General features: G+C 43.8%; 1 protein-coding gene across 1 annotated transcript in view; it reads left to right on the forward strand.

Moving 5' to 3' along the window:
• LOC306790690 (connector enhancer of kinase suppressor of ras 3-like) overlaps positions 1-12779 on the forward strand; it is a 46063-nt gene extending 33284 nt beyond the window's left edge. The window contains exons 14-25 of the mRNA XM_079287134.1: positions 443-480; positions 2365-2407; positions 6503-6556; positions 7094-7133; positions 7653-7822; positions 9240-9313; positions 9559-9630; positions 9737-9801; positions 9998-10122; positions 10326-10671; positions 10942-11132; positions 11272-12779. Of these exons, the coding sequence (XP_079143260.1) occupies positions 443-480; positions 2365-2407; positions 6503-6556; positions 7094-7133; positions 7653-7822; positions 9240-9313; positions 9559-9630; positions 9737-9801; positions 9998-10122; positions 10326-10671; positions 10942-11132; positions 11272-11472 (1419 nt within the window). The 3' untranslated portion in view covers positions 11473-12779. The remainder of the gene's footprint in view (positions 1-442; positions 481-2364; positions 2408-6502; positions 6557-7093; positions 7134-7652; positions 7823-9239; positions 9314-9558; positions 9631-9736; positions 9802-9997; positions 10123-10325; positions 10672-10941; positions 11133-11271) is intronic.

Raw genomic sequence — 12779 nt, forward strand, 5'->3', positions numbered from 1 at the left:
GTTTGCTAACCACTAACATCTTCTGCCTGCAAATCACAAGCGGTCACATGGGAATGACGGGCGCAATTATTTGTAGATTGTGCATGTGGAATGTTTTTTTTTTTTTTGATGGATGTTTTGTTCTTTATTACTTTTTTCCACTTTTTATTCTGGAGAGGATTTACATATTTGACACAGAATTAGCCAAAAATAAATAGTTTGTACTGAATATGTTCATAAATTAGCTGCCTGCAAGATAGGATGCAGCAGTTTTACTGTTATCATATACTACACAAAGTCCACATGAAGTCCTATGTTATAATCTTAAAATGAGTACTGATCAACAGCAGCTTTGAGGGTATGTTAAGTCTCAATGGAGCTTCAGGCTTTCAGAGCAACCGCACCACAATAGTCCGACTCCATCACCAGCGTGCGTTAACACATGAATCTCTATGTATCACAGGGACCTGACTGGCACTCTAGCAGTGACTTCCTCAACCGGTGAGTTCCTCGCTATCTCCCCCCCCCCCCCCCCCCCCCCCCCACACACACACACACACACACATACATATACATACACGTATACACACCGTGTTGCTTAGTCTATAGGCCAAATGAGAAACATGAGACCAGGGTGGGGCTAGTTTTCCTACAGGGAGTGTTGGCGAGCGGGCCGTGGAATCCTTTTAAAACAAGCCACGGGGTGCAGGGTCAGTGGGTGGGCTGCTTTTATAATCAGGGAAAATATGCCACAGATAACCAGGCTGAGATTCATACAGAGCACAGAGAGAGACATGGATGGTGACAGCTAGGGCAAAAAAACCACACGGTTATAATCCGAGTGTGACGGTATATCAATTGTTTCATGGTAAGGTATTAAATATTGTGAGTCGTTTGTAAGGAACTGCAACAACGTGGTTAGAACTGTTCTCCTCCTACACAACACATCACTGCTTCAGCCTGATAGATTTCACTCATCTAAATGGAACCAAGAATCCTCGTACAACTTTTATTATGTACTTTTTTTGGCCAAATATTGATGATGATAATAATCTCAACTGCAGATACATTTTGGTAGTTATGTCTGAACCTTTTAAATACTAAATCAATGTAGAGCTTATTATTAAATGATATTTTGGTGTTTTTCTGAGACATCGTTATCCATCAGGACCTTGTATGCAAGACGGTCCCACACACACACACACCAGTGTGTCCATCCCTTCGCCATCCATCCCCCAAGACAACCTTCACGGGCTGCAGAATCTTTAGAAATGTCACTGTTATGACAAATCCTGATTCTTCTACGCTTCCAACTATAAATAATCCCACCCCACTGCGAAACGCATCGACACGCGAGCATTGCTGCCCCCCCAGTCTCGTCATCCGCGGCCCCTGTGTCTCCTCTGGTCTTGGATGTGGGGCCCGAGGAGGTGTGACTCTCCCACATTAACACCGTGATCGATGACTAAACGCCTTGCTCAATACCCCCCCCGCCCAACCTCCCCGGCGGTTCTATTCTAAGAGCCGCACACAAACGCGTGGCATCCGGTTTTGCCGCACGCTCGATCAAAACACATGACTCACATTTAGAATATATATATATAGATAGATAGATAGATATAGAGAGACAGATGCTGTTGTAAATCCGGCAGATAAGCAGTTGACTCATCGAGGCTGGAGGTTCGGTAAACGTGTGGCACTGATGCAGGCGATGGGATTTGATTGACGGCGGATTTAATCAAGTGCCACATTAATTTTGGCTCGTTAATCCGTTAGAAACGAACCAGTTTTTCCTCATGACAAAGCATAACATGCGATCAATTTCATTCCCGTGTCCTTTGTCAAAAACCATCAATCTGGCTCTGAGAGCACATCAACAGAAGTATTTGAAATTGCAACACCTGCAAAACAACAACAACAACAACAACAGTGTTTCCTTCAGCAAACTAGTGATTTAAGGAGGAGACAAATACTTGAATATGGATGACAGGAGGAGGAAAGCATACAAAAACGAGCCGGAGACAATTTCCTACCCTGAAATTGCATGGTGAGGCCCGGCTGAGGTGAATCGTGTGTTTTGAGCGTTGGAACAAGTTTCGTGTGTACCCTTTGCTGCTGTGGCTGGTTGCCAAATCCATTATCAGAACCACTGGCACACCGACTAAATGCCGACCCTTAAACTGTCTCCAAGGGATCCGCTCCTCGTTCGGGCCATATCAAAGCGAGCCCGACCGGAACATGGATACAGATCACGACTGGGAAGCAAGAAGTATGCGTTGGAAGTTTTCCCGAGACGCTTATGCCTGATCTAAGAGTATGAGGGCTAAATGGAGCTTCTTGATGTATTTAATGTCGTATTTCCCTGTCTCTGCTTTGTTCTTGCAGGTATAATCAACCACAAATACGATCCTGGTCCTTCTCTCAAGCAGTAAGTATGATGTGTAGGGTCAGTCTGTCTAAACGTCATGTACGGTGTGTGCGTGCGGTGTGCAATGTGCGGAATGCCACTGGCTTCAGCCTTTGGCAGGAGGAGGTGAAAGCCTTAATTACAGGCCCATTGCATTTCACACACAGTTATGACAACACACACATAACCACCAGAGCGGTACACAGCAATGCAACGTGCAGGTCTCGGCAGCCTGAATCAACACCGATGTTGCGCAACGACATTGTTCGACATGAAATCATCTCACCAATTATTGGAGTGGAGCACCATGGCATTGTGCACAGATATTAATGGAGTCCTTCTCACTTTGGTAACCCTCTGACTTTTCAACTGTTACCAGCTATTCATCTGTGGAACTCCCTTCCTGGTAATCTAAACCAGGCAAATTCAGTATCCTCTTTTTATTCATGTATTTATATCTTCTTTTACCTGTTTGTGTTCCTTATTTGCCTTCATGTTTATTGTGAAGCACTTTGTAACTTTGTTTTGGAAAGGTGCTATACAGATACAGTTATTATTGTGATTATTAACCCAATAAGTCACTTATTGGCACATCCACCTCCACTGGGCTCAGATGGATTAGGCACATAGTCGGTGGTGGCATTTGAACAAATCCCATTTGTCCAGATTTATGTTCCGACAGCAATTTGTTGTTGCACCAAACAAGGAAACCTTGCCCACCTCTTGTGTGCGTCCATATAGGATAGAAGGGGCAATACAGGGATGAATGGAGTACTTCACTGCTGTTGCTCCTGAAAAGTAATTCATCTCAAATCCTCATTAACTGCCATTCAAATGCTGCATTTAGAGCCGTGGATCTAAGCGGAGGTGGGGACCAGTGCCGGGGCAACTGGGCAATTACTACCAACAGCACGTGAGCAAGCTAGTATATGATATCATCTCCAGCCCTGCACCCTTCCCCCTGTACACTGTGTGAGATTCCCCTGCTGAATAATAGCCACTCTGTTTTGCGCCCCTCTCTCATTTCTCTCCGTCACACACACACACACACAGTTTCTGGGTGGGGTAAGGTGGGGGCAGGGGGGACACCAGCTAAATGCCGTGACAATTCTCAGCGTGGATCGTGATGGGAGATTGAGCGCTACAATGGTGTGACCAATTTGCATTCCCGTGAATCCTTCAGGCCTTCGTCATGAGTCGCAGGCAAAATGACCTCACTTCCACCCAAACACAGCTTCAGCCAAATGCCCCTCCCCCCACCCCAAAGTGGCATGCTGGGATTCTCCCCCCCCCCCCCCCCCCCCCCCCCACCTCATCGTAGAGACGAGAAGGAGAAGTGTGAATTGTGTTGAAATCCTTTATTTGATTCAACACGTTTAATTGAAATGTCAAAGGGGAAGCTTTTTTTGCGGGGGGTTTAGGGGTAACACAAGGGAGTTCCTTGATATGGATGTGAAAGATAGGGTGACAAATAGGGGGAGGGGGGCATAGAGGAAGCTACAGTGTGAGAATGTGAGAGATGTAAAGGGAGGAGGGGGGGTCTCTTCATAGTCACTTCATTGCACTCGCTGCAGCATCATGGCTCGTGGAAAGAGAGAAGAGGCCCCTGTCTATTTCAGCAGAAGAAATGAAATGGAGACTATAATAACGCAGGATTCAAGAATGCGTCTGCTGGTTTACCGCAGGACAACCTTGAAGCAGAACATCCAAGCCGCTGCACAGATACAGCTCGAGCAGGGATGTTATGACTACAAACCCAGTGGAGGGGTGTTGATAGCCAGGTCACAGCCTCCCCCAGCCAACTGTTTCTTTGTTTTTTTTTAAAGAAATGTCCCCCTATTTCTGGAGGAAAACTGTGTATTTTATGAATTAGTATTATTTTTTTGTAGCACCCATCTTTATGGGTTCTGGCTTTAACAATCACATTACACATCCCATTAGTGACATGAACTTAAACGTAATCAGTTCATCTGTGAATGGCACATTCAGGTACTCTCAAGGAGTGATTTCACTTTTTTTTTTGCAGGTCCCAAATTTAGAGCTCAGTCAAGTCTAACTTTTCCTCGTGTCACTTAACGACGCTTAAACGTTCTTTTTGAAGAGTAAAACAAAACGTCAAACCTCAATTTATTCGTCACTACATCTGCTGTTGCTCACTGCCATTGTTTTGGTGGTTCAAAATGCTTTTACATGGCGGTAATTTAGCGACACCTAGTGGTCATGTTTGGGAACGGCGAGGAGTTACTGAGATCAACCATTCATTGAATTCGAGTGTAACCCACTATTTATTGACTTTTATCATATCTGGCTCAATTTAATTTGAATAATACGTTTAAGTGGTTGAATTACATATTTAAATTGTTCATAAATACTGTGGTATTTAAGTTATTTGACATTAAAAAAAAGAAAACGTGTTCTTAGTTTTCAAAATCGAACGTTTCTTAAAATGAGCCTGAAATGCAACGTAGATTTGGTTATATCCTAAAGTTTAAAACGCACACACAGTTTTTTGCACACAATTTGTTTGCTTTTTATAGAGACTTACAGTAGTTATTTCACATTTTTATTTGGTGCTGTACACACTCGCAACCAAAAACGTGAAGCTTTTATTGTTCCCTACTTAATGGTGTCCTTGTGTCCTTGAAGGGATTTTCTTTTTTTAAACGGTGCAGATAGTATTTGGTTGTCAGATAGCTGCCTACTGAACTCACTGACGCTAGAGAGGTGCATGTTTATTGATCTCCTGTTACCACACACTCACAGATTGCATGCAGGCCATCATCTGCAGATACATTTGTTCAGTATAGATCTCAGAACTACTGGAGAATTAGAGGTAACTCATCACATCTGCTTACAAACATCCAACAGGAACTTGGTTACTTAACTCTCTCTCACACACACACACACACACACACATCCTCAGAGTCAGTATTGCGCTGTGGTTTATGTGGTGATCATCATCTAGCGCCCAGAGGCAGCCGGGGTAAGTCAAACACCCGGAAACAAGATGTGATGCGTCGTGTTGTGTAAGACAGCGACACACACATACACACACGCACAGATTTTTAGTTTAGATAAGAGCTGTTTGCAATGGTTGCCTGTCCTTGTGTGAGCTTTTAGACTGACATATGATCCCGATACTTACCTGTGTTTGGACTTGAAGGGAATCTGTCAACTTTTAGAGGACCAGGTACGAGTCTTACTCTCTTCTTCTGTTGTTCTCACCGGGGATTGAGTTTGTGGTTGAGAGACTGAACGCCAACAACTGCAGCAGGACTTGAACTCGAGACCTTTGTGATCAGGCCTGTGCTTTTACATTTCCTGACCTCAGGGCAGTTTTTTTTCTTCTTCTAGCCTTTAGTGCTCAATCTGAGGTTGTGTGATGACTCTTGGGGAGGTGTGATGGGTGGTTGAGATTCTTCGTTTCTGTGACAATATACCCAGATTGTGCTGTAATATATCGTGGCAAGTTGTTAAAACGGTTGATTGTGTGTCTGTGATTGATCCTTTGTCTCACTCGGGCTGCTTTATAAAGGACAAATAAGGAACTTAAGTACGCAGAGGAAGTTAGTCCATAATGGCCACTAAGCTTTCTCAATATCTTACATGTCATTGGTCATTTAGGTCGATCAATTGCAACATGTATATTGTTTTCCTCTGCGCTTCACACGGCCAAAAAGCTTTTTAATCGTCGATACTTTGAGGTCGTTTGGGTTTGTGTGTGTGTGTGTGTGTGTGTGTGTGTGTGTGTGTGTGTGTGTGTGTGTGTGTGTGTCATAGGCTGAATTGCTGACAGTGTGACAATTAAGCTGTGAGTCAGTGCGGTCCATGAGCATTTACTTCTCAAGTTGTCAACTTTTGTTTTCCTGACTGCTTCTATTTCTATAGAATATGTAATGTAATGTAATTCTGCTTTTTCTACACATTTTCAACATGGTTGTTTTTTTTCACTCTGAAAACTATTGAGAAACTGTCTGTGCTGTTTGCCCACCACGACATCGCTCCCTCTTGTCTTACATTGGAACAAATAGTTGCAAATTTTCTGCCCACTCGATTTTTAATACCGTCAACCTACGAATCGGTGTGTAAGGTCGATCTCTTGGTGTCTTTCAACAGGCTGCCTTCCCAATATCTGTGCCCCCTTCAATGGCTGCCGATGACTACAACCCTGTAAGTGTTTCTTCCTTTTTGTGTGTGTGTGTGTGTGTGTCTGACATTTACTCAGGCAGAGGTTGCCTTGTTCTCGCAATAATGAAGTAGAAACTTTTTTTTTCCAATGGTGGAACTACCTCTGCTTCTCCTATTTCATGATGACAAAGAGTTGAATGTTTATAGCAACAAGGGTTCATACTCCCCTTAGCTGCTTATCTAGTTTGGATTCTCCCGGTGTTTTAAGTTTAATTTGAGAGTTTAGAGGGAAAAAAGGAGAACAAAGAGCAGCGACAGACAAAGCACAAGAGTCAAGTCACAGATGAGGATGTTCGAGAGGAGTGGGGGTGTGCTGTAATGTGCGTGTGGGGAGAACAGAGAGAACAGCAGAGATAAAACGCATGTGACACTCTGTGCGAGAAACAGGATGTTCCAGATAGCTGCTTCTTCTTCTTCTTCTTCTTCTTCTCAGCTGTGGCGTCTGAGACTAGCTAATGTGTCCCTCTCTCCTCTGACTCTCTGACCTAACGTTTACCTCCTCTGCTCTCCTTCCCAAAGGTCTCCCTCCGGCACAAATCCAAGAGGAAGATTCGAGGAGGTAAGTTGTCACCCCCCCCCCCCCCCCCCCCCCCCCCGGAGCCCTCATCACTTTGTCGCTCTGCGTGCCCTCGACTGTAATTTCCCCTCTGTGGGCGTGTGTGAAGTGGCAGGGCAATTGGTGTGTGCAGAGGTCTTTTTAGACCACGCTCAGTTGCGTTCTCTTCAGTTCTTCCCTATTTAAGCTCTCTGTGGCAGTGTGTTTTTTTTTTTATTTCCGCCGAGATGCTCACTCGAGTGCTGAGCTTTCGTGTCGTTATCATCTCTGGCTGATTCATAAGTGGAACAGGTAGGATGTTGTTCGGTGTTATTTTTAGAGTTAATTTGTTCGTTAATCAAACACAGCGGCCCGTTTTGACTCGAATGGAAACAGATTTCAGACTCCGTAACCTCTTGCTTCCTCTAATGCTATACTTGCGCTTGACTGTGGCTTTGTTTCTCTCCGGACAAAGGGGAAGGTGGAAGGGGGGGTGGGGAGGTGTCTCAGTGTGTTCATGTGCATGTTGTCGTCTGTGCACAGGCAATGGTACGATGAGCAGGAGACGGATCTCGGTCAAAGAGCTGGGTCCCCCAGACCACCAGGGCTGGCTGTACAGGAAGAAAGAGAGCAAAGGCTTCCTGGGCATCAAATGGAAGAAGTACTGGTTTGCGCTGAAGAGGACAGCTCTGTACTGGTACACCAACCAGCTGGTGAGTGAGACCACCCTTTACATCAAGAGACCCATTCATTGATGTTAACATGTTCAACTGCTGTCGCAGCTCAGCGCTCTTTACAGAAACTCCAGTCAGCAGCTCTTGTTCCGCAAAAACCCTAAAAACACAAAAGTAAATACCCAAGAAGTAAAGTTTCTGTTTCCTTCTCTAATCTGCTCCCTTGTGCGCGCTCTCTAGCTCTCCAATCTCTCCAATCTCTCCATCTCTCCATCTCTCCAATCTCTCCATCTCTCCATCTCTCTCTGTTAAACTTTGCTTCATTGGCTACTCCAGCTGCTCTTTTTAAAGATGAAGGCTGAGAGTACTCTTATATTTTTATTAATGTTAAGCAATCCCGTGAGCAGACCACAACCAACAATGCCTGTGTGTGTGTGTGTGTGGTCTCTCAATACTTTCGGCCTGACTGAGCACAGAAATATACTTTCGCTTTTGTTGTTTTTAGCAAACATTACTCAAACTGGAGTAAATATTACAGAGGTGGCCAAATGTTTTGATTTATTGTGAGTGTGTCTCGACCAGCAAACCTGATGTGCCATAGAAAATACATTTTCCATCAAAATAACTACACAATTAACATTAATACATTTTTCACATGACTAATTTATTTTGTGTGCCCAAGTATTACAAAAGGTATTTCTGCATGTGTATAATGTATGTCAATTAATAAAGTTTAAACAGGGTGTTTGTTACGATTCCAATGTAAAGGAAAGATTCATATCTGTACGTCTAATATTAAGATGTAACAAACAGAGCAGGCATGTATGTTATTGGTTTATGTGCCAAGAGGTTGAGACACAAAAAAAAAAAAGTCACATTTATTTTCAGCCACAGTTGGCTGTAGTTTGGCCACCACAGTAACAGTGCATTTGTAGTGGACGATCTTCAGCGCGCTGGTGTGCGTCATTCATGCTTTTGTAATTGTTTTTGGAAGAACATTGGAGGTATGCAGTGTAGGGAACAAAAGCTGGTTTACACCATAAAGCAATGAGAACATCAACACACGATTTTGTCACGATGCATTTTTTTTTTTTTTTTTTTTACTTATGTATGAAATAGTGCAGTGACTCGTTTGAAACACTTCGCGAAAAACGCTTTAACACATCCCACATATGGAGCCACAGATGCATGGGGGGGGCAGATGAGTCATACTTGTTTCTGTCACAGCTGTCCCCTCTCTGCCAGCCTGTGGCCGCGGGAACCTTAGAGCCGACGCGCTTGATTTACTGGCACGGTGACTTCGGTCACACCTGCTGCATGTCAACATCACACGGCTGGTTGGAAATAGAAGAAGTCGGCCGACTGCAACGCAAAACGGCAGGTGTCGTCAGGAAGTGGTTCGAGTGGTCATCCGCTTGTTTTTAACGCTCGCTGTTGTTCAATCCGTGTGTTGCAGGCGGAGAAGGCTGAAGGCTACATTGACCTCACCAACTTCATGATTGACAGAGCCATAGAGTGCAAAAAGAAACAGTAAGCTCTCGCTTCACTTGCTGGTCCGTCTCAGCCAGGCAGCTTTATAAGCAGTTAGAATTAAAACTCTTATCTTGTATCTGTCGTGGGAGCTGAGTGGAATAGAAAGTTCTCCCACACACAGCAATAGCAATCTGAAAATAATCGATGAAGAGGAATAAACACGGAGTTTAACTCTGTGTATATAACTTCCAGTGGAAAACGTATTGCCTCAACTGCTCTCCATTAACTCTTCCCTCATGCAGTGCGTTCAAAGCTTGCCACCCACACGTCATGATGTTTTATTTTGCTGCTGAGAGCCACGAGGAGATGAACCTGTAAGTCACATACAAGTACAACATTGTATGCAGTCCCCCAAAGGTGTTTTTCATTTAATGTTTTGTCAAATGATGAGTTGAACATTCTTTTCTTTTCTTTCTTCAGATGGTTGAATAAGCTCGGGCTAGCCTCCATTCAATATGAGCCAACAGAACGAAACACTGCAGCCGGTGAGCACACACTATTTTTTTCTGTTCTCAAATGAAAACCTTGTCTCTACTAAATGACAACTTTTTCTTACTTAAAAAAGCGGCTTTGTTCTGAAATGAATTTCCTCTGGATTCGGGCTGTATGTGTCATGTTATGAATTCTGACTGTGTGTGTGTGTGTGTGTGTGTGTGTGTGTGTTTTGTGTCTTCCATGCAGAGTGTTATAGTGAAGCCAGTGACCATGAAGAAGCTGAAAGCACAGAGATTCCCCCTCCACCGTACTCTGAACAAACCCACCGGGATTCCGTGGATGCGTCCGGTCCACCTGGAAGCACGCATCAGGTGAGTCATGTCTCCTCTCCAAACACTGCACCAGCACTCACAACTACACTGCAGGATACTGCAGTTACTCAATTCATTTATGTTTATTCTTGTGGCGCTGGTCATTTTGTTTCCATATGTTATGAACCTGCCATTGTTCAACTGAACAAAACCCTTTTTTCATTTTTATTGATATGTCTGACCGTAGTGTATTTGTGTTTCAGGGTACCCTGCCTCCCCCCTACTCCTCCGCAGTCCCCAGCGAAGCCAACGGTTCGCTCTCGTCGCCCGTCAGTACCATGACATCACAGAGCTCCACCTCCTCGCTCGCCAAGCACCGGCAGTCCTGGTTGGACCTGGTGTCGCAGGCGTCCCCGTCCGCCGCGGAAACGGCGGTGGTGTGCTCGGTTCAAGTGCACTCGCATCGCCCCCCGCGACCGGAGACGGAGGAAGAGGATCGCCCCCAGGTGCCGGAGAGCTCGTCTCACCAGGACCCATCGGAAACGGGGTCCGAGGAAGACGGCCCTGCTGCGGAGGCACAGACGGCCGTTTCTGGTGCCGGAAATGAAGGTGAGACTTTATTCTGCTCCTTTTAATTAGTTGTGGTTTTGTGATTTGTATTATTCAAAAACCTTCCGAAAGTTGGTTCTGTTTTTTGAGATAACTTTCATTTGAAGTAATTTGCATTTCAGATTTCTGCTGCATCGTGTGAAAACATGCGAGCAGAGATGTTAACCAGAGTGTTTCTCACAACGGTGGCTTTGCTCAGAGGAAGACATGTCGGCAAATGTATTTGCTGGCACGTTTTGATCCTGTTTCTGTTTCCTTATCTTGTTGCAGGCGACAGTGTGAACGGCTCGGATGAGATGGAGAAGCTTTATATTCACCTAAAAGAGGCCAGCCTCTCCCCAATAGGAGATCGTAAACCATCTACAAAAAGGGAATTCCGAGCATCCTTCGTGAAACGCTGTAAAAACCACGCCGTCAACAATAAACTGCACCTTATCAGGACTCTCAACAGCACATTAAAGGTACATGTTCTGTTTCACAAGTCACACTTTGGATTGTATATCACACCTTTACAGTACGGCTAGTGTGTGATCATTTGGAGAGCTATGTGCAATGATTTGATTTTCCCCATTTTCTTTACTCTTGTCTTTTCTGGCACAGTCAAAAGAGGCGGACCTACAGGCAATAGATCAGGTGCTGTCGGACCCGCGGCTTACCTCGAACAAGTTCAGAGTGTGGAAGGAGGCCAATGTGCCTTTGGTGCAGGAGATCTGTGTCCGACAGGACCAGCAGGTGGCATCAGAGGCCACAAAAGCTGCAGCATCAGCCATTGCTGTTCCAGTGATCGAGACCAGTTTATAAAGACTCGTCAGGACTGGACTCGGGAGGTCTTTACATATTTTGGACACACACAGACACACACACTGCTGTTTTCAATTGAGACTACTGTTCCGTATCGGCAGACGTTGAGTACTAATAGACAAGTAACTGGATCGATGAAGAAGAGTGTTTTTTAAGTTGTCAAATGGATATGATGCAGACATTATATGATTAGCAGATCACATTAAAATGTGTCTTAGTATTATTTTTACTGTTTCATTTGTACGGTTAGCAAATTTTACAAGTGATTGTTTTTATGTTGTAATTTCCGTGAACCTATTCATACATTGTTTTATTATCTGGAATGATGCAGTATGTTGTAATAATGGATACATTGTTCACTTTTTTTGAAACACTTTTACTTTTTTACAGTGTGTTTTATGCTTTGATTTCATCAGTAATGAACACATTTGAACTGTTACTGTTCAGCCAATTATTGGTGCCATGCACCATCACTGCCTGTTACACATGTGTTATACAGCAACTATTCTCAACGACTGGTAAGTGCTGCTCGCCCTAGAAATAATGTCACCGTACTAGAAACTGAACACCTGCGCTAATTGAATAAATGTTGGTCATAATTTCAGATTTTAAAAGTAAACGTGTCAAATTATTGTTACTTAAAGCCAAGACATAAGAAATCCCCTCATTCCCATAGAAAAGCGCTATGTAATAACTCATTTTGCATTCTACTTAACCAGAACAGACTATTTTTAGATGGATAATTCCAACATGTATGCATACATGCCTTATGCAAAAGTGACATGCAACTTAATTTATATTTTATTACAAATGTGAGAAAGACTTAATTACTAACCAATCCTATGTACAGTCTTATTGGACTTAAGGCAGGATGTAGTAGGATTAATTTGCATTGCAACACATGATGCATGGTGGATAATTCTCAGGAAAACATACCCTGTAATATATTCTTTAAGGCAGACCACCTCGGGCCCTTACAAACAAGTCCAGCAGACTCAAGCCCTGTGCTAGTTACACATAAGCAGCAAGTTATTCAGTTACAAACATCAGACATTATGCATATATCATCCAATGAGCAACAGGTTTATGGAAGGCCAGCAGGGGCCTCTGATATGGTGACAACACCTACTGGTAGGGGCCCAACCAAGCTCCAGGCACAAAGATGTATTTTTTTTTTCTGGATTATGTTTCATATGTTGTGCATGTTAAATATGAATTCAGTGTAAATAGTTGTACATTGATGTATTTTGATTCTGGTATGAAAAGTTAGCGTGCTTGTTTGTATACAGGGTAATAAAGTGTTATTG

Source organism: Melanostigma gelatinosum (assembly GCF_949748355.1).
Source record: "Melanostigma gelatinosum genome assembly, chromosome: 16".
Classification (NCBI taxonomy): Eukaryota; Metazoa; Chordata; class Actinopteri; order Perciformes; family Zoarcidae; genus Melanostigma; species Melanostigma gelatinosum.